The 26,850-nt window shown below is 38.2% G+C and overlaps 1 protein-coding gene across 9 annotated transcripts in view; it reads left to right on the top strand.

Annotated features, from left to right (window-relative positions):
* ZNF385D (zinc finger protein 385D) overlaps window positions 1–26,850 on the top strand; it is a 428,288-nt gene that overhangs the window by 240,506 nt on the left and 160,932 nt on the right. The window contains exon 1 of one of the 9 annotated variants that reach the window (XM_065630227.1): window positions 15,504–15,576. The exons of 7 other annotated variants lie outside the window; for them this stretch is intronic. In XM_065630227.1, coding sequence (XP_065486299.1) covers window positions 15,558–15,576 — 19 coding nt within the window. In that variant the 5' untranslated portion in view covers window positions 15,504–15,557. Of the gene's footprint in view, window positions 1–15,503; window positions 15,577–23,111; window positions 23,314–26,850 lie in introns of those variants that run through there. One more of the 9 variants, XM_065630226.1, reaches the window with a different exon arrangement.

Here is a 26,850-nt window from a genome sequence, read left to right as displayed (position 1 = left end):
CTCTCATTGGAATTTTTTTTTATGTGGCATGTCTGGCTCATCTCATTTTCAAGTTATCAAAGGGATGGAGCTATACCTGGTAGGAGAGTCTTTCCTTGGAGCTTGATAAATCCATCTGCAAACTAATTCTTGCATCTTGACAGGAAGCATATTTCAGTTCCTGAGACTTTCAGACTTGTTTGCAGGCTCTCGTGAGTTTGTGTGTCCACAACTCTCTGCTTTTCGGGAAATAGTGGACCCAGTTAATGTGTCTTGTATCTGTCAGCTGAGCAATATTCATTTTTCACACGAATCAGGCTTTATAAGTTTAAAAAAGCATATATTGTGAATTCAGGCAAAACAGAAGTTTACAGTCTTGATTGCCAAATTTGGAAAAAAAAAACCAAAACTGTAACATGGGGAAGTAATAACTCGTGTAGCCTTAGGGTTTTTCAGTGGTCGAACAATTTCCTTTGCATTGCTGAGGGTTGTTGAGGTAAATCTGGGCCTTAAGCCGATGGGGGCAGTTCAACTGGTGGGCACCCCTTTGTGGGATGCTAAACCTCACAGCGGGACCCTGAAGCCAGTTGTGTAAGGGAGGTACCTTCCTTGTCCCAGGCTGCTCCCAGCAGACGTCATAGTGAGAATTTTCTATCAATTTATCAGGGATGGAAGTCCCTGTGCCCTCAGCTTTTGGCACTTGTAATGTGTTTCATGCTGCTTATCAGAGGATGCACCACTCTTCCTTTCCCTGACTGCTCCCAGATTATTACTGTGCCTCATTTGCCCATTCCTCTGGCTTTGGTGGCTTCCCCTTTGACAGTTTTACAAAACTGCTATCAGTCTTCTAAAATCACCATTCTCTTAATTCTAGAATCTCTGCCGTGTCCCTAGTTTTCATAGAAATCACGCAGGATATGAATAATCCAGGCGTCAAACTAGAAGTTTTAATTTCATAACTTCTGCTAGTTGCAAAGTTGCCATCATAGCTGTATATATATCCATGTAAACCACTGATGTTTCCAATGTATGGGGCCAGTTTTGGATGCCATTACCTTGCGTCGTGTCTTTTAATCGTGAGGGCTAACATACAGTAGGTCTGTTCACGCAGCTCAAATCTGATTAACATGGCAGAATTTTGTCTGGAAAAAAAAAAAAGTCACTAGGAAATTGTCAACTTTCAGTTTTCACAAGTGATAGTATCTAAAGAAAACTCCTCCTGAATGTCTGGAATGCAGCAGCTCAGGCAGTCGGAACAATGGCTTACCATACCTGGTATCTGATTATCAAAATACCTAAATTAATATTTTTCTTAAGCCGATTCTTTCACATAGGTAGACTTCTTTAGCAATTTATTTATATTATGTATTTCCTCTCTATTCATGTGTGAAGTATCTGCTGTAGTGGAGGACAGGTTGTGGTCCATGTGTACTTTAGTTTCCTATTTCATAGAGGTGTATTAAACCCGTTCCTGATGTTCTTGAAGCAGGGAGATATTTTGCTGCTTTGGACTTGTTGCTAAATGCTGAGTAGCTTGGAAAGGTAGAAGTCAAGAAAGAAATGCTGAGGATAATAATATTTGCTAGCTGAATATAATGACCATTTGGATCATGACCTATGTGTATTTGATAAGAATAACCAGCTTTTTTTTTTTTTTTCTTTTTTTTCTTTAAAAAGTAATAAATACAAAACTCTGTTAAAAGCTTAGCTTGTTGTAGATTCATGGGTAATAGTACATGGAGTTTAATTTACATATTACAGTTACTTTTAGCTTTAATTTTTGAAATATAACTGAATAAACAAATCATCTGGAAAAAAAGACGAATGAGACTATTTTCTGATAATGAAAGTTAGCAAAGCATAGCCTGATTCCTTGCGATAGGGATAAATATATTTTCACTAATGTGCTTAAAAGGCAACTATTAGTTTTTAATGAATGTAAGAGATTTACTTTTTTAGCAGAGCTACTAAAATAATAATCATACATAAAGGAGTACTTCACACAAGCTCAGGAAATTATTTTCAGAGATTTAGCTAGGGAATTTGGTTCTGGTTTGAAAGATAACGTTCATTTATGTATACAAAAAATTGTTTAGTTCATTAGCATACTTTTATTCTGCAGACACTGAAAAGCTTTAATGCCCCCAAAATTACTTAGATGTAACTTAGTTTTATGAGTTATCAAGCACTAAAGATATAAATAGCCTTATTATTCTGTCACAGCTAGTGCAGTACTGTTCCAGAACACCACTATTGCACAATTGGACACATTTTAAAGGATGTTGTGTTTTTCTTTGTCTCTCTTTCTTTCTTTTTTTTTTTTTTCTTTTCCCCAACAGATTATCTTGATTCTGAGATAATATATTGACTAAAAGTGGATGTATGGTTTTAAGACATCTGTTGAAGTGCAGACTTTCACACTTGAACATTAAAATGTGACTAATAGGCAGACACTACATTTTTTTTAAGTGAGACTTTTGATTCATAATCTAATGCAGCACCAATGGAAGATTAGTTAAGTCATTTTAATGAATAAGAACAGTGGTGTTACCTTCATGCTGGAGACAGTCTTCCCTTGTTCCCATTTAAGAATAGATGTGTATATATACATATATAAAAGCATAGTGCCATTGATGGAAACCAATGGAGTTGCAGTCCTGAAAAACTGGAATAAGGAAGCAGATACTTGGGCTCTTAAATTTTAAGAACCCAGCTGGATGTCACAAACAGGTATCGATAGTAGGAGTTACGTGGCTACAAGATGCATTGCACTCTAAGAATTTCTTATAAATTGAAATTAATCTCTGTCCCTGTTCTCCAAAGAAACTCATGACATGCTGTATGGAAAAATTATATCAGGCAGCAGAGATAAATATCAATGCATCAGCAGAGGCATTGATTATTAATGACTCCACAAGGAAATGCTTAAACTTGGCTGAATTATGCACCAGGAAATCCACTGTGAGCTTTGTTTTAGCTCTGCGTGTCTGTTGCTTGAAACTTTATATTAATCACTGTGAGTGTATCAGATAAAAAGCAGGAACTGGAGAAAGAGTGTTGAAAATAATTGCCATTCTCTGGAAAATGGATTCTAGGGAACTTAGCAGCAACTTCATAGTTGAGAGATTTGTGCTACAAGTGATATTTTTTGTCTTTGCTTAAAATAACAATAAAAAAAGCCAACCTGGTACTAGAAAAATATGGTCTATGCAGCTGCTAGCTGTTAATACCCACACTGCATTAAGTGATAATATTCTTATGCCACACTGATAAGCACCTGTACAAAAAATATAGATTGCCTGCTAAATTAGTCTGGTAATCCTGATAAATCCGTAGTGAGGTCTATAATGTCTGCCAGGGGCGAAAATGTATTCTATAAGACTTGCCTACAATCTATATTTTCAGTCTATGCATGTCAATCAAATTATTTCAGGAAGTGCTTTAGCTTCTCAGATAGAGAAAATGGCCTTGAAAATTTCCTTCAAATCCGTGTCCTCAAATCTAACTTTCAGCGGGGTAAAAGATGATGCTTCCTAGGTTAAAGCTTTAAAGCTGGCTGGGTCTTTCATGGTGGCCCTAGGTTAGAAGTGAAATTTAGTAAGTGTTTGATCTAATCCTTCTTTTTCTTACTTTTTGTTTTTACTGTTTCCTTCTAAAGAAAGAGCATGTTTAAAACTAATGGTGGTTGTATATAAGCAGCAACAGAGGAGTTGCCAGAAATTATTGTGGCTTGTAATGCAGCAGCCACTTTGGATTATATTCTTTAATTGTTATCACATGGTTAAGACACATTCTTAAAGCTGCTCTAAAATGGTTTGCATAGTCTGGCTCAGCGATATCACATGGGAATACGAAGGCGGTTTTTAAATTCTAGATGGGTTACAGATGGCTTAGACTTACACACAAAACTGTATTTGTATTGAATTCTTGCATGGTTTTATGAATAGAAGAGCATTACATATAAAACTAATGAACTCTCAATGTGTAGCCATGTAAGCAGAATGCAAGTGATTATATACTTACATGAGAAATTCCAGCATAGGGAAAAATTATTTCTTTTGATGGCCACGTATTTTATCCTCAGTAACTTGTTCTGTCTGAAGAATATACATTAAATCTAGTTTAAGAATGTATGAGATAGTTTATGTGTATGAGGCATCAAATTAATCTGTCAGAGAGCTGACTGTTGATAAGGTATGGCAGCCAATGGCTTGGCAACTCTCTACTTGCGAAATTCTTTGCAATCAATACTGTATTAATCATTTAGCTTCTGCCAATTTAAAATGGGTGTCCTTTCAGGGACTGCATCCAGCACAGTGAAATGTGATGTGGCATCAGCATTACTCTTGCAGAGGGAATGGGAAGTAAAACCAGGAAATTTTAAATTGGCCTCCTAGAGCGAGCGTGGCATTTGTCTACCTGAGTGTAATTTATGCATGTTAAACTGAACATAAAGGAGTATTTTGTGAGACACATTCCCTAGGAGACACCTTTCCTCAGGCAGAAGACTAAAGGCCAGAAAAAATCATACTAGTAGCAGCAAATGGCCAGTGCAGTCCTGACTGGATCCTACCACATAGCTCGTGATAGGCAAGCATAACAGAAGGAGGCTGTTCAGTTCTACTGTGCAATATTTCACTTACTTGTCCCCAGCCATTTGGTTTGTGGGGGTTTTTGGGTTTTGTTTTTGTTTTTTTTTTTCACATGAACACAAACCAAAAATTCACATAAATGAAATATTTGAAGGAACAATTGTTACTGACCTGAAAGGGGTGAAAATGAGAGTGCACTTTTCCAGTATGATTCATTTTAACAGAGCATAATTTGAAAGCTGAAGTCCATTGCTTTGCAATGTATTATAAGAGAAATTATTTTATTATAGAAATGGAGGAGAGCCTTTAGGATGACAAATGTTTCCTTGTGAATGACCTTCACCCACATCCTTTTCTTCAAAGTTTAAAAGGTAAGAAGGTACCAGTAGAGGTAGTAATTATTATAAATCTGATCTCTGGAGGCTCTCTCATATGTGCTTGTGTTTAATAAATTGTTGTCTTCTCTGCCTCTTCCAAAACAATAAAAAAGTGGGTTTTGTGTGTGTTGTGGGTTGTTGTGTTTGGTTTTTTTTTTTCCCCTTTGTCTGATCCTATTGCAGGGCAGGTCTGTGAATTGCTCTGTTGGGTCCCCACATTTCTGCAGCAGACTGTGATGGATGTTTATCCCACTCAGTGGCCATGTCTAGGCAGACATGCCTTGTAATTGTTGATTTCACTGCTTTCAAGTGCACTATGTTTGGATCCGTATCGCAGTTTATCCCTGCAATTTTTTCCATATCTCGCACAAGTCACTTGCTGTTGCTAATGGCAATATGGTTGCTACTTGGTATGTGTACTACTGTATCAAGCTCAAGTTAATCAGCCTTGTGTTTGTAGAGAATCAGGATAAAAGCGATCTGTGTGAACGTTCCTGACTTCTTTGAGCAATTACTTCTGAGAACTTCTTGACTATAGGTTATACTCCATTTTGTTCTTTGTTACATAGCTTAAGTTATTTTTTTATGCCATGCTCTTGGAGAGTGCTTGTGAAGTAGAGGTGCAGATCACAGAATGGCATGGCTTCAGCTGTTCTGAAAATTTAAAAGGGCAGCAGTTCTTGATGTAAGGTGATGAAGCAGTTCTTGGTGAAGGGTTTGGAGGGGTATCCGTATGAGGAGCGGCTAAAGTCACTTTATTTGTTCAGCTTGGAGAAGAGGAGACTAAGGGGAGACCTCATCGCAGTCTACAGCTTCCTCACAAGGGGAGGAGGAGGGGCAGGCGCTGAACTCTTCTCCTTAGTGATCAGTGACAGAACCCAAGGGAACGTCAGGAAGATGTGCCAGGGGAGGTTTAGCTTGGACGTTAGGAGAAGGTTCTTCACCCAGAGGGTGGTGGAGCGCTGGAACAGGCTCCCCAGGGAGGTGTCACGGCCCCAAGCCTGACAGTGTTCAAGAAGAGACTGGACAAGGCCCTCAGACACACGGTGTGAACTGTGGGGTTGTCCTGTGCAGGGACAGGAGTTGGACTCGATGATCCTTGTGGGTCCCTTCCAACTCAGGACATTCTATGATTCTATGATTCTTCCAATTCCTCTCTTCAGCATTGGGAGCATAGTGTAAATGTATAATGAATTGCTGTTTTTTAGAGAAATAGATCCAGTGACAGAGAAGTTGAATAATATTTGCATTTTTTTCCCCTTTTAATAGAGGATGGCAAAAATATTTGTCCACAAGATAGCTAGAGGTGGTAGACAAAACAAATCCACTAGCAGTTGGGTTAATCTTTACATTCCAGTAAGCGTAAGTGAAGGGCTTGTTTGCATAACTTTTGCTTGAAAGCTGATTTTCATGCACTGGTCCAATGTTCACAGCATGGGCAAGTTGATTTGTGCAGGTATTTAGGCTTCCACATTTCAGAAGTACAACCAACTGTGGCAGTTGCACTTTCCCCCCCCCACGCCCTAGTTGTTTATTCTTTCTTTGATCTAGGAGGGGGAACAAAATCAAACGAGACACTGCCAAGGAAGGATTCATTGTACCTGTTTTAGAGTCTGCTGTAGCCTGAGCTGATGGAGTTGTAAGAGCACCTCTGGTCTCTGTTGGCAATAGGGAAATTCAGCGGGTTAGCTCAGACAGCGGGAACACCTAAGGCCAGCTGTTGGTAGTCTAAGGTACTCGCTGGAGTGCGTGCACCTGCAGGTGTAGCCTTTGCTATGTTCACATGTAAGGTGTGCTTCAGGCGAATGAAATTATTGCATCGCTTTGAAATAAAGCTATTATACATGCACTCTCAAGAACTGTTTCTATCCATTTTGTGGACTATTGTTTTATAGGTAACATTGAATAACAAAATAGGTATGACTGTATGAGGTGTTTGTTCCAAGTCTGGCTTGTGTGTGTGTGTATGGTTTCCTTTTAGTTCAAAGAAGTTTGTCAGAAGCTTATTTTTTCATATCTTCATTGGAGCTAATGCAGTCCATGTGTCAGCCTGAGTCACCACTGTGATGGTGAGTTGTAGTACCTGACATGAGATGATTCAACAGAGGAAGCAGCTGTTCTTCAGAGAGTTTTGTTCCTGATCCAGATTTATAAAGTTATATGAGCTGCACTTACCCAGTGCAGTGAGAGTGTCTGATTGTGGCTGAAAATCTGTAACTCAGTGTTGTAACTAGTTTCCAAATACAAGAACTATTCAACAGAAACACATAACTTACATGTTACATGTCATTTTTTGTTTGCCATCAGCTCTCTCTCTTTACAGATTTCAAGGACCAATGCCAACACTGCCAAAGAATTTTATCTTATTTAGATGGCAATTATCTAGGTGCAAAGAGAGTTGCTCATCTGATGTAAGCCACCTGGGCAATTTTTGTGACTGTTAACAAAAATTAAGTGGTCAAGTTCCTGAAGAAAATGGAACCTAGGGGCTTCCTGCTTTCATGTATGCTTACGTTTTATGTACTCTTAAAATTATGGATATATGCATGCTTATTGTTGGGAGCGCTCTACCCCTGCTTATTGTTGGAAGCACTTGTAGACAGATAGTTGCCCAAAAGCAAACCTGTGGCATATTTCTTTACAGCATATTCTGACAGAAAACTGTGAAATTCTTCCCTCCTTTTCAAATAATAGCCATGCCAGTTGCTTACTTTATTCTGTATCTTCTGTAAGATGACCTAGTACAGCAAAAAAATATAACATAATGCAGGTTTTAACATAATTTTTAAGTACAAAACTTTAAAAAAAAAAAAACAATAATGCCAAGGTTATTTTCATTTTTTGAAACTGTTGTGCATGATTCTGTTTTGGTTTGGGGTTTTATTGTTGCTGTTTCTGATTTTTTGTTTGGTTTGTTTTTGTTTGGTTTTGGTTTTGTTTTGAGTTTTTGTTTGTTTGGGGGTTTTTTGGTTTTTGTTTTAGTTTTGTGGGGTTTGTTTTGTTTGTTTTTTAGTGTGGTTTTTGTGTTTTGTTTGGGTTTGTTTGGTTTTATCTGTGTGGGGGGGGCTGTTTGGGATTTCGGGGGGAGATTTTGGGAGGTGGTGTTTTTTCTCTGTGTGTGGTGGTTTGGTTTTTTGGTTGGTTGGTTGGTTGGTTTTTTATGCTGTGGAAACTAATGACAATGGTAAGAGATCCACTTTTCCTTTAACTTGGTCGAAACCTGTGGAAGTTGGGCTTGTCTTTTAAAGTATTAAACACTTCATGAAAGAACTCAAATCCCAAAAGCATATATAATACTTGAATGTCAATATTTGCAATGAGGTCTGTTTATAAACTAACCGATATGTTTGCTCATCTGTATACTCCACAGCTGAGAAAGCTTCCAAAACTGTCTGGCCTGTACTTTAACTGTTGGAAATGTAGTAGAATCCAAAATTGTGTAAAAAGTGCCCTTTTTGGCCAAACCCATATCCCTTTTTTGGACACGTTTGTGCCAAAGCAGATGTGGTGTGCAGCTGAACACTATTTACTGCATGGGAATATCCAGCTGATCAAAATTTCCACACTGTGACTGCAATAATCCTTCATTTCTGTTGTTTATCAGAGATCCACCCTACCAGTGAATCTGATAGGGGGATTTAGCATGGGTATGGAGGGGAAGATTTATTATCTTTAGAAAAATAGCCAAGATATTAGCAGGATGCTATTACTTGCAATGATACACTTTTTGAGCCAGACCTTGATAAATGGTTATGAAGGAAATCTTTTCATGGCAATGTTTCTGCTTAGACTTGCTGGATGTTTACAGAATGGTTGGCCATGGAGACTGCGTGCTGGAAACAGTGGATTACTCATTTGCTAACATCAGTCTGTGAAGTGAGATTTTTCACATGCTGATCTGGTTTCCTAAAGTTTAAGAAATAGAAAGGGTACCAAAATTGATGTGCCTTTGTTAGATATATATTTTTTTTTGTTAGATGATGAAAATATATGCAATATTTTCTTATGCATATTTTTTCTTATGCCTATTTTCTATGCAATATTTTTCTTATTTTTCTTTCTCCTAATTACAGTTGGTATTTCATGCATTTCAGGAGCTTCATTCAAGTACAGGTGGAAGGCAGACTTGGCTTAATTGGCTGTAAAATGCTTCCACATCTAGATGTGTTCTGTAAAATAAATACAAAAGAAAAAAATATCCTTTGATTGTGTCTGAAAATGCAGTTATCACTGCCATGTGAGTGTGAGAGAGAAGGGAGAACGATGGGAGGGGTGAAGATTCAGAAGAAGGGGGAGAAATAATCCTTAACGTCCTTTCCAACCCAAACTGTTCTGTGATTCTATGATCATAAGATAAGGTACATAGAAAGCTCCAGTAATTACTGTTAAAAAACCCTACAAAACAATCAGACCCACAAGGATGAAACATACTGAATGAGTCAAATCAGGTAGTAAATTAGTCAAAATATAGAAAGAAAAAAACTTCCACACATAGATTGCATGCCACATAACTGTATTTCTGCTTTGAAAAAAATTAACCAAGGTAATATTGGCATATTCCAGGGTGAAAACTAAAGTACTGTGTTCAGAGAAAAAAATGCATAGGGATGCATTTCCCTGTCTTATAATTGCTATCAAACAAAATACTAGCACTCTCAAAAAACAATTTATTTTTTCCTTAAATGCTGTGTAAGAATATGCTCCAGTTGAGGCTTTACGGAAAATAAATACAATGCACTATATTGAAAATGGATTTCTGAGAAAGATCAATAAATGCTGTATGCAGCAGAATGAAGTTATCAAAATGCAAATATTTTAGACAAAACAGAATTTAAAAATTGTCAAGATAAGCTATTCCCTCAAAACACACTGAAGACATTTTCTAGTTTACATAATATAATTAAATTCAAGCCTGAAGAATTCAAATTTGTCCCAAAGAAATTATTGGCCATGTGATTTAATGTGATGATAAGGATGAAAATGTAGCATGTTTGAAGGCCACAAGAGTATTATAAAATTACGTTTGAAAGCTGAAAGCAATTGTTTGCAGCCTTTTTTGAAAACTACTCAGTAGTGACATCATGAACAGAAGACCTTTTCCATTATTAGCAGCACAACCTCCTCCTGACACAGTTTAGGTGACTTTTACCCCAGTGTAACTTCCATAATCTCACAGAAGTTATATCAGCGGAAAATGACCCTTTTCTGGTTTTGGGGGAAAAAAAAAAAAAAAAAGGCACCACAAATCCAAAAGCCCAAACAGGTAAGTGAACATAGTGTAAGGAAAATGTGAGTCAGTGCTTTCTTACAACATAGTAAACCATTTTCTTTATGTTCTTTCAGCAATATGAGAGATGAGTACAAGTTTTGTGTACGCTGCTTTCTCACTGTTGGTTTTACTGTTTATGTGATGGGGACAGTGAGAGCTGAATGCTGCCCTAAAGTCAAGAGCTCCAGGGGTTCAGCTTTTTTTCTGTCTCTAATCTTCCTAATTATATTTCAAACCCACATTTCATCTGCAAAACAGGGTTGTACTATTTCCCATCGTGTAAGATCAGCTAGTTGAAAATGCAACAGCTCTTGCAAAAATATTAATATTATATCATAAACGTTAAGGTCCTTTGATCCTTTTGCATTATGAGTGCCTTAAGTCTGGTAGACCAGGACTTCATTAGTCAGGGTACAGAAAGATTAATTCTGTGTAGCATGTCTTGGCACTGGTTGGGGAGCATCTCAAAAGGTGCCAATGTTTTGCTGTTGATGAGCAAGGGTCATTTAGCTTGCTGAGTTGAAAGGGTCTTTAACTGAGATTAAAAAGGGAGAGAACTATTTGGATAGCGATGCTTCCTACCGGAAAGACTTTATAGTCACACTGCTCCTCTTGAAAGGTTTTATTTGTTCCTGACAACTTCATGGCGTGACCCCTGATTGACAGTGAAGTGGTATTTATAGTATTTAGCCAGTCATCAGAAATGACTAATTATGCCTCCCTTGGAATGTACATGCTCTGATGACTCATGTAACATGCTCTCATTATCTCACAATTTGGTATCTCTGATACATTTAAAAATATGTACATATGTATAGTAGTGGTACTTAGCATCTGCCTTTCTCAAAGTTCCATACATTAAATATTTTTTAATTTTTTAGGTAAAAACTGATGCACCTCCTGTGGTGTTCCCTTTCAAAGTAAAAGGTGTTTCTTGTTCAGTCCGTCACTCTTGTATTTGTCATTTTACAAAATTTTCTAGCAGGCTTGAATGCACATAAGTCAAGGGAAAAAGATCAAAGGCTAATCCATTAGTAGCCTCTCAGACCTGATCTTCCCTTAGAAAACATTCTATGAAAAGTTTAAAATTACTCTTCACAAAAGGGCAAAAAATTGTAGCAGAAAAATTACAAAATACATAGTATGTGCAACAGCAGGACCAAACCACTGGTTCTTCTGCTTCTCAATTGGAAAATCATATTAAGTAGTCACATAATATGTAAAGAACAATCTGTTTCTTTAAGTTTGCTGTTTGTATATTGCTAGGTAGTGCTGTATATAATTTTCTTTCAAAAAACCCTGAAAGTACTCATCATAAAATACTACCTGAAAGCCTCTGAACTGTGCTCTTCTGTGATTTTTGTTGTTTTAAACTTAATCTCTTTAATTTATTTTTTTTAAATTAAAAATTATCTAACACCGATGAAAAGCCAATAAATAAATAATTTTTAAAAAGAAAAAAAAAAAGAAAAAAAAAAGATAAAAGTAACTGTATTTTGCCTCCCTTCACTGTGCCCAGCCTGGCACTGAAGAATAACTCACACACCCTGGTTTATTATTTATCAAAAAAATGCCTATTAGCAGGAACCTATCCACCAATTTTATGGTAAAGTTTCTCAGTCAGGAATTGTATTTTTACAGTGTGCTTGCATTTTTATCCCAGGAAGAAGAAACAGTAGCCTCAGGTGGCTCCAATGGACTTCTACTCAGTGGAAGACCCTCTCCAAGGACCTTGACTAAAATTATGGTTCATCCTTATTCTTCCCCTGTGCATTGGTTGGGATATTCAACAAAGATGGGGAAAAAAGAGTTTTCTAACCTGACTAGAACAGTTATGAGGCCCAGAAAGCAGAGGTGTAATCAGACATGACAAATCTTTATGCCCAGCAGCAAAGAGCAGGAATCTACTAGGACTTTACTAAGGACAATTCCTAACACATACTGTAACCTATTAAAAATTTGACGATTATAATTTAACTTCTTCCTCATTCAAATGTCTCTGGGGTACTGAACAGAAAGTAAAAAATAGAACAATAGAGTGCAAATTTCATCACTTGTAATTCTAAAATTCAATTGGCCTCATATGCAATGATGGAAAAAAGATGACCTTGTTGAACATGAATGAGAAAGAAAGAAGGGAAAGCAGGCATCCTAATGTGGCTATTTACCTGTGCAGCAAGTTAACGACACATCTGGGAAAGTATCTAGCATTGCCAGCTTATACTACATGCGTATGTATTTGCGGATGGACAAATATTAATACGTGTTCATGCTTTGTGCAACATTGCACTACTCATGCATAGTACTTCCTGAATTTGTTCTTAAACTTATTGGCTTTAAGGTATGTAAATGAAGATGAAACATGGTCCAGGGGATTTTAATGTGTAGAGAGTTACTCTTGGTAAAAATAATTACTTGATTAAATGCTCTGGTGGACAGTGATCGAGGAAGGAAGTGGTAGATAAATAATGAAAAGCGTATCAGTACAACAACTATCAAGATCTTATAGAACATGATAAATTAGCAGGATAAAGCAGGCATTGCAGACTTTTGGGTGAAATGGGGCTGCTATTTCTTATGCTTATTTTCCATTAAAGCTTCTGTCAGTGGTATAGTTTTCTATTGCACAAAACTAAACTGCCAAATTGCTGGAACGCACAGATGAGCTCCAAGTCACTTTTACATTGCAGTCCACTCAGTGTGAGCAGTCAGGACATAAATGTTCATGAAATGGCAGCCACTTTTGTACATAAAGAGAAAGCAGAAGGTCTGCAGATTAAGTGAGCATAGCAGTCCAGCACACCACCATGCATCTTCATGAAAAACTCATCTTCTGTTCTGCTATCTGCAGAGCATTCCTCAGCGCTGGGAAGAGGTGCAGACCTCTACAGCCAGCTTTTCCTCCTCTAACACCCCAAAGCTGAGATGGTGTTGGCACTAACATGGTCTTTCTGTCCAAGACGAGTTCATAGGCAGTCAGTACGCTTGGAACAGTTGTCTCGTATCTACAGAGTGTTGGAAAGATATGGCTGGGGCTTTCAAACCTAGCTGAAATTCTTTCAGTTGTTAATGCTTTATAGGAATATGAAGTTAAGCTATAATGTACACCTTCATCTGTGGGATAGCATTCATCTATATAGTGCAAAGAAGAAAAAATCCTGTGAAGTAAGGAATTCGTCCTGTATTTTTTGTTTCTACATCCGTATTTAGGCATCTAAAGTAAGTAGGCTTATTTTTAGAGGTACTGAGTGGCAAACTGCCTAAAAATCAAGTCACTAAGTTATCTCAAAATAGCAGCAGTACTCTTAGGCAATCATGTTTCAAAGTTATTAATTTCCTAATTATTTTTGCATAAATACAATTGTGAAGTATTTGTATTGAGGCAGACACTGGAAAGTGCATACTGATGAAAGAGCTTGGCTTTAGGATACCGTTTTGTTTGTTTTGTTTTGTTTTGTTTTTTCTTTCATTCAGCAGTGGGAAATGGACAGAATTACTTATAGACTGCTATTATGGCAGGGTGTTTTCAAACCCGATAATTAAATTCAGAGGTATGGCAGATCAAAAGGAAACTGTACAGGAAAAAGATGTAACAAGAAAGTCAGGAACAGATACAGACAGGAGTTTTTTGCTGTACTTGTCTTTCTGAATTAGAATGGCAGGAGGCTCTGTCAATAAGATCAAAAGGAAGGAACAGAGATGAAAACTCTCCTTTTACTGTTAATTTTTATAAACCAGGTAGGAAGGTATTTGAACTCTATTGGCAGAGTGATAAAAAAAACAGTAACATTTCCCACTCACCCACCCCCTTCTTCTGAGAGAAAAAAAGAAATTTGAAAGAAATAAACTGTTTCTGGGTGATTTTAAAATCTTTTTTTCTTTTCAGTATTAGCAATAAATGCTCTAACAGCCACTTTGTGACATGCTCCCATTTTGTCTTAAAGGTTAGCATGAATAGCATAAATTAATCTACAAGGATTTTAATGGAATGTGGTCATTGTAGGATACCAGCTTGGTCATTCAAGCGTGGTTCTTTCTTCTGTGCACAAAGACAAATATTTTTGTTCTTTGTTTTTTTGTGGTTTTGGGGTTTTTTATGCATAGGATGAAATCTTGAAGGACTGTGTGATCATTTAAGATCCCAGGAAATCTTCTCAAGAACTGGGGAAGCTAATGTTATAGTTAGTTCCCTAGGAGATAATTCAATTTTTCATGTATAAATTTCATGCTGGTTTCACTTGCAGGTGTTCTTCATGTTCTGTTCTAAATTGCTGCTTTATTGTTGCTGAGCACAGTTGGTAGTTGCTGTGATGATCCCAGGTGGAGTTAAGTTTCAATGGGTATGAGTGATCTGCAGGGATCACGGATCTTTTAAGAGGTTTGGAAGCCTTGGCTGGGATTCAGCTCGCATTTCTCAGAGTATGTAATGTTAGGTGCATATGTATGTGTATGTATGAGAGAATTAGGTGTCTAAGCTCCTGTTTTGATCAGTGAAATTCTAGTCAGTATAGCTAATGGAGCTTGGAGAGCTACTTGGCCAACCAAAGTTGGTATCTTCTTCTAGATGTGATAAGTAACTCTTCTGACTTTGTTGACTGCATCAGTTTGATCTCTCTTGACTGTGGTGGGAAATTAGATGTACAACTCGCATGTAGGCCCCCATGTATACACATAAGAATTACGTGTCAGTCTCCGAGTCAAATCCCACCTACAGTGAGATCTGCTGTGGAAAAAATAAATATCACTGATATTTTCACTTCATGACAATTCATTTTTTACACTCAGTTGTGAAGCTTGCATGTGTGGAACTGCAAAATGATTACACGTGGACCTGTGAATCAAATTCAGTGCTGGTGTGAATAAAAATAATATGAATTTTTCAAACCTATATAATAAAAAGTTGAACACTATGCTGTAACTTTCATTTTTTTATATCCTCAAATTAGTGCCTTATCTGCTTCTATTTTGTCACCCTCCCCTTTTTGCATGGCAGTTTCTGATAGATTGCAGCTTACATATCTTTGGCTAGCATTTCCTTTGGTAGCAACAAGTTGGCCAAAATAATTTCTCCTTGGATATGAAAAAGGAATTCAAACACCTCATGTATGTTTTCTGTGAGATTAGTTAAACTGTTTTATAATCATTGGAGATGAAATTTCTCGTGCCTAACTGTAACTGCCTAGAAGTTTATTGTCTAACCTGAGTTAAATGTTGATACCCCTTGGCAGGTCAGTGGAATGAAAGTGCCTGCAGAGACTGGTCATCTTCCTCTCAGATAAGAATCTACCATGGGATGAGTTGTCCCAGGAGGCACCTGAAGCACTGGCTGGTGTAGTTGAGATGCATCCTTTTCAGTCAGGTAAAGCTGGATGTGCCTTCAGCTCCTGCCTGTTCTTAGTTCCAAACACAGTGCTGGCACCTCGAAGTGCTTCAGGTGATGCTGCAAAGTATCTCAGCTCTCCAGAGCTGGAGAGAAGTTGTAGTGCCGTGCAGCTGGCAGTGTTGGTGTCCCTTCTTCCTGCTAGGAGGTCTATGCTGCAGCTTTGCTCCCGTTGATTGACCCAGTGTAAAAAAACAGACTGCTCTGCACCCATTCACATCAGGACTGCATCTGCCAGCATTTTCCTCTTGCAGTTACATATTGAAATCACAGCTCAGCACCTTCATAATCACTGGGAAATGTAGAATCATACTGCATTGCTACTTCGTTTTTTTTTTTTCTTTTCATTTTGGAACAGCTCTATACAGCATCAAGAAAATAAAGGAATATTGTTTCATGCCCATATCCTGATTTTTTGTCCATTTAGGGACTTAAGGGTGTGGAAATTGATTTGGTTATATTCTATAGGAGCAAACAGAATACAGATAAAATGCTTTACGTATCTTGTGCTTCAAAAAATTGGGAGGAACTAATTAGGAGCAAATTAGGAGCAGAACTGTTTGAGAAGAAAAAGATAGAAAGGCTTAGAAAAAAAATTGACACTTGCTTAGATAACTAGAGATCACCAGATGACTAACAAAAGTCATTTCATGTTCAGAATATGGAAAACTTTGACTAAAATTATTTTCTGCTTCAGCCACAAATAAAGACAGCAACTAGAAATTAAAAAGCAACTTGGAACAAAATGATAAAAGAAGAAGAGGACAGCAATCAATATAAATTAGAAGTAAGAATATGGAGAATTTCTACAGAAAGCTAAAAACAGGAAATGAAAAATCCGTGCTTGGAAAGGCAAAGGGCAGTAAGTTTTTAGTGTGTTGAGGACAAAAATCCTAATAGTATAAGCCACTAGATGGAGATAGTAAGATTGTTATGAGTGATTTGAAAGAGCCATAAGTGTTAAATAAATATTTTTTATTCTGTATTTTGAAAAACACTTTATACTGTCCTCATGTCATGAGTGTGCTGAGGAACTTTCCAAAATGCCTGGAAGAAAAGAAGATGTCAGGCAGCAGCTACTTGGACTAAAGACTATTTAAAATCATTAGGCCTACATAACTTTCGCACGAGAGTCATAAAATATTTTTTGAGGACATCCCCATTTCATTGATGCACCATTGTGGAGGAAAAACAACAACAATAACAAAAACCCAACCAACTAAAAAATCAAACAACAAAACAAATAAAAAAAGAACCGCTAACCAAACAAACAAACGCCCCCATCCACAACACCCCCTCAAAAAAACCCTGAAACCAGCCACGTGAAACCACAGGGGAGAACAGGAGTGCTAATGATTTGCTGGTATTGGAATGTAACTGATACCTATGTAATAATCACATTGCTATCATTTCTGGAAGTCCCTAATAGTGCAATAAATTTTAGTTATTGTAGTTTAATCCAATATAAACAGACAGTTAAAAGAGGCAGTATAAACAGACCATTTCACTATGTAATACCTGATTTTCTTACTTGAGACTTGTCTTTTGATTGATAGAGATGTTTTTAGGCATAATAGACATGGATAGTTTGGGGTACTGTTTTCTTTTAAATAAATGCACTATATAGTATAAGGTATGTAGACATCTGATTAAGAAAGGATTAATTGACAGATCCTCTGCATACCAAATTTAACTAATTCATGATGTTACAATCAGAAATACAAAATGCGGGTTGGACTCTTGATCATATTGCATCCTGTAAATTATAGTGGAAAAAAAAAACTAGAGTGTGAAAGCTGCACAGAATTTCTCAGTGCAACATCTGGATTTATACATTTAAACTTATATACTTAATTTATAAATTGTGAGAATACAATGCCAGGATTTGGTGATGAATCTTAAAAGTGCATTGTAAAATTGTAGAGTGTGTTGGAAAGATGGACTGAAAAAGTGAAACACTGACTAATTTGTTCACCTTACCAAGGGTAGCGATGATGTACATGTGATATATTGCAAAACCACATGTTAGTTAGACAAATTTTACTGAATGCAGTACAGAAATAAAATTACAAGGAAAAGAAGGAGAAAGCAAGGGCTGTGCACGTTGGAGTTGATGTTACCACAAGTTCCAGTTTTCATTGTTTGACTGAAAAAAAGAATAGATTCTTTGCGTGTGTGAAAAAACATCTTTGACATGGACTCAGACAGGCTTCTTGGTCTTGTTCGCTTTTAAGACCATCCTTCTCTTTAAAATTGTTATCAATATACATAGTCGAATAGGCTTCTTCACCAGTTGTGTTTTCATTCAGGCTCATTATCTTAAATCTTGTCACATGTGTAGAAGCAAAATATGACAGGAGTGGACATTTAGTAAAACAATAAGCAGCAATAGTGCCTAAAATGTCCGTTTGGTTTTATGTTGGCAGCATTGTGTTTGTTTGTGTAATAACTGTCCATATCCTTGAGAAGGAAATTCAGAAAAATATGCCCTTTCAATTGCCATGTCGTCTGTATTCAAACTATAAAATACGAGCAGGACTAGCTTTAAGCTTACAAAAACACATGTTGGTGTTATTTATATTTCTTAAGCCTCGCATGTAGAAAATCCCGGTTGCTTAGAAAGAACAGTGTTGCAAGTACGGTTACTGAACTGATAAAGCCTGCAGAGCAAAGATTTGTAAAGGCTCTCAGAATCAAAGGTGAGGCTTTGTTTACCTCTTGAAAACGCTTTAACAGGAGGTTCTGGTTAGCCATTTCCAATAGAGAGTGGAGCAGTTGATCAGATAGCAGCTAAACTAATGAAAAGCATCATGGAAGTGACAGAAGATTAATTAAGTTCCTCCAGTTGTATTCACCTGTGGCAGTACAGAGTTCCTTTGGGTACTGCTGCAGTTAAATGGTATTCATGGTGACAAATATTGCAGATTTCCAGAAGTGACACTTCTGAGTCAAGGGTAAAAAACACATTTGGTAGTTTTAGCTAGTGAAGAACGTGCAAAACCAAAGATCAGCCTCTATGGACAGTTAAAATATACAAACATAGCCTGCTTCTTCCTTTCTTATCCTTCAGTGTAACCTCAAGAGATTATTAACAAATCACAAAATCTGCATTATTGTGTAGTATGTCTTAAACTGCTCCAGATGGCTTCAAAATAAAAACAAACAAAAGTTCTAACCATTGTACTTAGTATATTTGATTTGAGGCACAAAAAATACAGGAACTTGGAAACACTTTCAATTACTTTTGGAGCCTTACAAAACTGTGTCTTGTTTGCTGTTTTTTACTTCTGCATTGTAGTTACTGTAGTACTAGTAGGAATGAAATATCTGCAATACATACTTTTCCAAATTATGTAGAAGCTCTAGCCCTACCTTACATTCTCTAATCTTTTAGTTTTGGGGTGCGTTTGGTAAATTAGTGGGTCAAGTGTGATTTGGATTGCTTTTCCCACTTTATTTTCAGAAATTAATGTTCACACAATACATTTTTATTCTTAATAGCTGTCTCTGTACAGTATATGAAATTTATTTTAGGAAAATATGGAAACCTTTCAAGTGTATGAGATCTTTTAACGTACTGCACACAATACATGAACTTAAAATGTTTTGTCACTAGTGTATTTTGTTGCCTACTGTTACCTTTCTGCCAGCAAAGAGTCTCTCGATATGCTTCTGCATTTGCAAGAAGAGGTTTGTGGTCAGCCTCACTAATTGAAATTCATCAAAGCCAACTGGTAAGAGTTTGGGTATAAATCTAATATTAGTTGCCTCCTGGGAGAGTTCAAGACTGGAAGAGAGTTTTCCAGGAATCCTAGGGAATTAACTGGGTGCATTAATATTAAATATTAATTGGTGTCTGCAACAGATGTGCCTGTGGGTGGTTTTAATTCTTACTATGAAGGCACTGTGTAAATCAGTGGATAGATAAAAATCTGTATAAAGCATAGATAGCACAGCTAGTTCATGAAGTGGCCTTCTGGCTCTAGACCAAGTGAGGCGTGGGGAGTAACCTGTAGCTTTCCCAGCTCTGGAGAAATGTAGGGTATGTGCTGTACTTCTGGGAAATGTGTACTCTCAGCTTGCTTTTTGTTTATTCTGAGGAGGTAATGTCTTGTGAGGTTGTCTGTGTTTTGAAAATCTGCCCTTTGTGGCAAACCCTTGACCAAAATGTGGTTTTCAAGGTAGAAAGGGCAGAAGAAATCAAGGTGAAGATGCTATTGGGAAAAAAGAAGCAGGTTGTTGGGAAAGAGGATTTCAGGGAGCAGAAGCTACTTCTTTTGTGAGAAATAAGGGTGTGGGGTGCATGCTTTAGCAGAAGGTACTTTTTTCATGCTAAGGTTACACTATTGATGAATTGTGAGGGTTTTGGGGGTTTTGTTTTTATAGGTGAACCCTGCATGAAAATATGATAATTATACAGTTGACCTGTGTTTATACCAAAGCTAAATGCTGGTTAGCCTGTGCTGGCTTGTTGATGATTGGGAGTTTGCACCATGGGCTGACATCATGGACCAATTTGCTCATTCATTCTGCATGATCCTGCATGCCCAGACTGGGTCTACTCAAATCTCCAGACACACACAAGTGTGTTTGCTGCTCCTGACTGTGTTTCTCCACAGTCATGTGGGAATCCTCAGTGCTTGAGTTAAAACACCAGCAATTCAGGACTGCAATCACTAAGCTAATCCTTGCTTTCACTGACAGTGACAATATCTCACTTTGGTAATGAAATCTATTCTTTGTCCCTTGCCTGGAACTCTGCTTCTTTTTGCAGTTTATTAATGTTGTATGTGTGTAAATGAAAGCAGATTTGGCATGGAGTGCATAAATCCGGGCTGTGAAAGCTTTCCAGGAGAGACCACCAGTGACTTTCCCTCCTGCCTTGCATTTGTTCCACAGATGAAATGCAAAGAAATTAAAGAAAACTTCTAGTTTCTCTTTTGCTACTTTGATTGTATGCTTATCATATAAACACAAATAAGTTGCAGTAAGAAGGAAGATGGTCCTGATCGTTCTGCATCCTAAAATGCGAAACAAAAGTGGAGGTAACATCCAGAACAAAGTAGTGAAGAATATGTCTGTCTACGTGATGCTTTGCTGTTGAGGAGCTGACATGCCATCAGGCTGCACCAAATTGGTACAGGTGTTGTAGCGGAGCAGCCGGCTCAAGAAGGGGTGTTTAAAGGCAGCATGGTTGCTGCCGGACTGCTAATGGCACGTCTACACAGTCATGAGTTGTCTGTACCCAGGCTGGCAGCTGACAGCAGGAACCAGCAAGGTATATCAGCTTGGAGGAAAGTTGCGCCTGGAGGTAGCCTACATCTCGCAGGGTCTGACCACTGGCAGAATGAGCCCGAGCCTTTCTGCCATAAGGTAAACTCAGCTTAACAGGCAAATGCTGTGCCTGGGTGCAGGCTGTCCTAGAGGGCATCACTCAGCACCTCTGCAAAAGCGCTTCGGTGCTTGCAAAGGAGCTGAAGGTTTTCACAGAGAATTGATTCTCTGAGCTTTTACCCTTGGTGAAGAGAGAGGAGGGAAAGCTTGTGCTGCAGAAAGCTCCCAATAGTAGTTTATACCCACTGCTCAGGGGATGTTAGAGTGTCTCAGCTGATATATTTTAAACCAGCCTTTGAGGGTGGCATTTTCTCCTATAGCGAGGTGTCCTTCCTTGTACAGTAGAAGTGAATAAGGGTTATAATGATGAAACAGAGGAAGGGAAGGTACCATGAATACTCACTGCTACTTGCTGTGCAAACCCACTATCTAAAATGCAGGCCATGGTTTGTAGACAGCTTTTTTTTTTTTTCTTTTTTTCTTTTCAGGGATTTCTAGATTTAGGATTTGCTCAACTTAAATTGCAGTTGGTCAGTTTGAACCACAGAAGAAATCCTGACCTTCTTCCCTCTCACACTATGACCTCAAAGCGCACATCTGCACTGTGTGCTTTTTAATTGTGAAGCAAAGTGTATTTGGGAGTGTATCTATGTATCTCATTTCAGGCATGCGTCTTCCTAGGGGCAGTTGGAATAAGAAAGGGCTCTGAGAAATGCTCAGCATCAGAAATGGAGAACTGTGGGATTTCCAGTGAGGGACAGGACTTAAATTCATGCCCCAGTTCCCCCAGGCAGTGTTTATTCTTGGTGACTCTCACACAGGTAGCACGAAACCTCGTGAGTGCAATGCTGTGAAGGGCTCTTGCTGAGAGATACGTAGCAGCGATGTACACCAGGGCTCTTAACTCTTCTGCTGCAATTGGAGCATTCCTTGGCTGCTGTGCTGGTGGGATAATTTTGCACTAAATGATTGAACCTCATGAAATAGTAGTTACTGTGTGGAGCTTTTACAAATAAGAAGTAGAGCTTTAAATGAATTATACCTGTCATCCTCTTTCCTGTGGAATGAAAGCATTCATCCTCTTAGATGCTATTATAATGAAATAAACACTTCAGCATACTGTCCATTATTTTTTACCTTTATTTAGTTTAAGTGTATTATCAGTGATACATGCCAGACTGACAGCAGGAAACTGATGTCCTCTATTGATTTGTAGAAGAGACATAATATGTGCATAAATACAAACCGCAACATCCTCACCACGCTGCCATGCCAGTGTGTGTCAGATCCATCCCGAGGCACTACATGTAGATGTTGGAGGTTATTTCAGTATTTCTTTGGTCTTTTGTCCTCTGAAGCTGCTGCTAGTTTGTATAGCAGCAGGGACTGTGTGGGGACCTATTTACAACAAACTTAGGACCACTCCATTTGTTACAGAACAATAAAATAGCTACCAGCTGCTAATGACTTATCAACCTGAGCCAGAGGCCTGGAGGGTGAAAGGTTGTAAACTCCATTACAAGTCCTCGCTGTCATATATCTTCTGTCCTCATGCTTTGTTATTCATGTGAAAAAATTGTAGTTTAAAAAAATCAGTTGAGCTCTATTGAAATTTAACTACCTATTTGTCAGTTGCTTTTTTAAAATAGGAACAGACTAAGCTTTATCCAACATTCAGATTAAAATAATTTCTTAAAATGGAACTATTGTTTAAAAAAATAAAATAGTCCTAGGGGGACATGATCTTGCAAAGTGCCAAGCATCTTTGTCTTCCACTGAAGTTGAGGAATTGGGGCATTCGGAGCTTCTCCTGGAGCCTACCCTTCAAAGAAAAATATGCTAACAATATAGACTTTGTCTTTCCCATCTATTATATAATTGAACACGTTATGTTATTGAGTGTGTCTACTGCCAAAAAAAAAAAAAAAAAAAAAGAATATAAAATAAAAAAGAAGTGTGTTTTTAGAAGGGCTTTTTTTTTTTTTTTCCTCCAAGCCAGAGTTAGGTTAACCAGCATATTAGAGCACGTCCTTGCCAGCCCGTTAAAGAAAAAAATCTGTTTGTAGTACTCTTAGTCCTGATGTCACAGGCACAGCAAGGACATCAGAAGGAGGAGTCAGATTACAGTAAGAATGGGCAGTGCAGCATGCAGCCGGAGTAAACGCTAAATCAGACAGGGATTGTATGAGGGATAAGACTGCCTGCAAAGCGCTCATCCTGAGGAGGCACACTGCTCACTCACGCTTCTTGTGCTGGGAAATTTCCACATAATGTAGAATGAAAGAGCTCTGTTTTACATGTCAGCCCTGTGCGGGAGCTAATGCTGAATACACAGCGGTGGGATCCTGACTGCATGATTAATGAGAAACATAATGTATTTTGGTAAGTGTTAACTGTGATGTAATTCTGCTTCTGCTCACATTATCAATAGGAGTGATTATTATAAATTTCGGATTCAAGAACATTTCGTGCTGGCACGCACCTAAAACTGACAACTGGGGAATCCTGTCGGCTGTGCAGTTTCAAAGGATTCCATTGTCTGGGAAATTTTCTGTTTGAGTGGGCTACCGCGTAGTTTTAGCAGCGTGAAAAATAAACTAGATAGGATGAACTCATCCTAGGTTTGTTTTATATGAACTTGTGTTTCATCTGCCGAGAGGGTTTGAAAAATGGTTGTGAGGCATGGGAAGTTTCAGACGAACTTAATGTAATGGACGAGCTGCTGCTGCACTGTCTGTGGTAGGGAGGCACAGTAAGCCTTAGTATTTCATTCAGCTTTTAGTTTGAAGAATTCAAGATGCAAAGGAGAAACAATGCTTTATTTGCAGTGGTGTGTTTGCCGAGTACTCTGCATTATGCAGATCCTTGGTGTGGGTTTGGCTCCTAGCATACCACGAAATGCATATTATTTTAAGCCTTTAGAGGTCTCAGAGCTGTTAAATATTTGTGCAGAGTTTAGTTTTGTTGCTTGATGGAAATCTTCCTTAGGCTTACAGCTGAGCTGGCTGCATACCCTAAAAACATGCTGGAGGATAGAGCTATGTCTAAGCAATGTAGTACTGCAGTACTGGGCTGGGATGTACTGGGATGTACAGTTGCAATATAATGCTGCAAGTTAGTGCTGCTAAATAGCAAAAAAATTTTTAAAAAATAGAAAATTTGGTGTTGTAATGGAAAAAGTACTGTTCTTGGCTACTTGAATTCTCCTCTAGCCTCAGCGTTATTTTTTAGCTGCATAATACTTAGGATGAACACAGAGCAGAGAGTTGGAGGATTTCTGGGACATTCAGCAGCTTTCTCAGTTTCATTAAATATTGAATCAGGAGTTCTCTTCAAGCTTTAAGAGAAGAACTTTTGTAATATTCTGAGCCCTGTCACAAAAGTACTATGCTTTATGACATGCTAAGCTTTTTTTTTTTCTTTCGTAAAATTAAAAATATGGGGGAGGGTGTTGTCTTTAACAGTGAAACATCGATTATGAAAACAAATTAATTTTGATGTAAACTGTTTTAACAGAAAAAATACAAATTGGCTGAGTTGTCAGAACTGTTCAGAGTCCCTTTCAAAGATGAATTTGCGATGTTTTAGCTTTGCTACATTTTCCAAAGGCTACGAAAGAATAGACAAGCATTATGGTTTTAGGTTTAGGTAATTTGGATTAAGTCTCTTCATTAAAATGTAGCATTTGGTTAATCTTATGCTCATTTCTGTTGGGTTATTTTTCTACCTTTAATATTGCAAGTGCGAGATGCATTTTGGTTTTTTATGGTCAATTTTGCAAAAATTGCCTGTGTGACTAGGATTAGAAATTACAGTTTCCTGAAGTTATACGGGTTAGAGTACATGGTATATGTTAGCTGTATGGTACTTAATTTTGTACTTTTTTTCTGTTTGTCTATAGTTTTCAGAAACATGTAAAGGTGATCAAACTTATATTGGTATTACTTTGAAAAAATACAAACTGCTGTTTTATATGTTTATTTGTTTTCTGGTGCAACACCAGTTTTTACTTGGAACAAACTGGATTGTGCTTTCTCTCTGCTTTGTAGGAAATTTCACTTCTGAGAGCAGAGCTGAAAGTTTCTGTTAGGCAGGTTCTCCGTCTGCTTTGGTCAGCCTGAAACTTCCTTTAATTTTAAGTTTTAAATGAATGTTCTTGTTTCTGTCTTTTGCATAACAAAGCATGAGCTAATGGGAATAATGTTTACCTGTGGTCGTTCTGGGTGTTTTTCTGCTCTGTGAGAAGCCATAATGTCTGTAATCTCACCTGTCCCTGTTGTAACACTTACTGCACAAAGCAGTATTGCACACAGCTAGATGAAAGCTTGATTGCGTATACCGCGCACATACTTTCACTTAAAATTGCTATAGCCGTCACACAGACGATACCGGAATTTTATATTTTCTGAGAGGAAAAAAAATTCCTTTTAATATTAGTAAAGAATTCTGTTGTGTTTTTTTCTCTGTTGCTTGCTACCTTTGGGCCACCTACAGAATAGGAAGGAAAGAAAAAGAAAGCATTTCTCTATGTTTGTATGCATGCTGCTTGTTCTTCTGGGCCTTCTTATCTAATTGCTGCTGATGCAGAGTGGCATAGTGGGAACACATGTGTACAGCATTAAGGTGGAAATGAATACTGAAAATATTGCTGTGGGAAGAAACACCTAACCCTCTGAAAAGATTATTCTTATAGAGCAAGTATTAATGGGTGAAGTGAGTTTCCTAACCATGAGAGAGTTAACTTGCTAAATTCAGCAACTGGCCTTAGTGTTTCTTTTTCTCTTTAAAACTGTAACCTCCAAGAAGATTTTCAGATGAGATATTCTACTACATTCTACTATGTATGTTCTACTATTTGAACTGAGCCTTCAAATAATGAAACTTTTCGTAACCCTTCTAATTGCATGAGCCTTTCTTTTACATTGCACTGGATTTTGATGGAGTAGTTTCAAGAACTGCTAATTTTCACTCACCGTGCTGCGCTTTAGAGTTTGTTGTTTGGTCACCGTGGATACATTTGTTACTTATTGTATTGGTTTTGCATTCATCATTTTGAGTTGAATAGAAATGTGGATTTGTAATAATAATAAAAAATCCTGCAAAATGATTTAGTATGTTTGTAGAGTAAGCCAAAAGTCAGTGAAAATAATAAATTTCTGCTAAGTGTTTTAAAAGGTAGACGTTTTGCACTTAAAAACATACATACCTACCCCAAAGCAACTTCTGCTTGCATTTATCATCTAGTTAATAATTTAGCACAAGAGAAAAGTCGGTTGCGACCATTCTCAGCAGCGCCCAGAGGAGAAACAGTGGGTGGCTGTTGGTGCCACAACACTGATGTTGCACGCTGGTACCAGGGGACCTTCTCCAGCCCTGCTCAACGCGAGGGCCCAGCTGTGGCCGATGGTCACAGCTGGACGCTGCCACCTCTTCCTTAAAAGATCCTGTCGGCTGCTGCTGCCTCGGCTCGGCCACCCGTCCGGCATCGCGCCTTCCTCGGCCTGGCAGCGCGGGTGGCTGGCGGGGGCCGGCTCACCCCGTGAGCGCAGTGGCCCCTGTGCCCACCACGCGGGCTGGGCGGCCAGTCTGCTCAGGTTGGGTGGAAAGCGCTCTTTGCCGTTCAGGAGGTGAAGGGGGAGAGCTCTTGTTGTGAGCCGTGCACCGGTGCCGTACGCAACAGTCGTCGAACCGGAGAAAACGCTGCGGTGATATTGCAGTTCTGGGACAGTGAATGCTGGTCCTGAGGGCTTGGTAAACCCTGGCTGGAACTGAGAGGAAAGCCAATCCTCCACCCCCACTGCCAAAAAAAACACTACCCCATGTGCCCCCGCACCTTACCCATACTGAAGATATACAACTGAAAAAATAACTAAAAATAAAATGTACAAAGGAAAAAAAGAGAACCTTATACCTTTCCTT

The sequence above is a fragment of the Caloenas nicobarica genome, chromosome 2, assembly GCF_036013445.1.
Source record: "Caloenas nicobarica isolate bCalNic1 chromosome 2, bCalNic1.hap1, whole genome shotgun sequence".
NCBI classification, from domain to species: domain Eukaryota; kingdom Metazoa; phylum Chordata; class Aves; order Columbiformes; family Columbidae; genus Caloenas; species Caloenas nicobarica.
The sequence above is the reverse complement of the archived record's forward strand: the minus strand, read 5'-3'. Positions and strand labels throughout refer to the sequence as shown.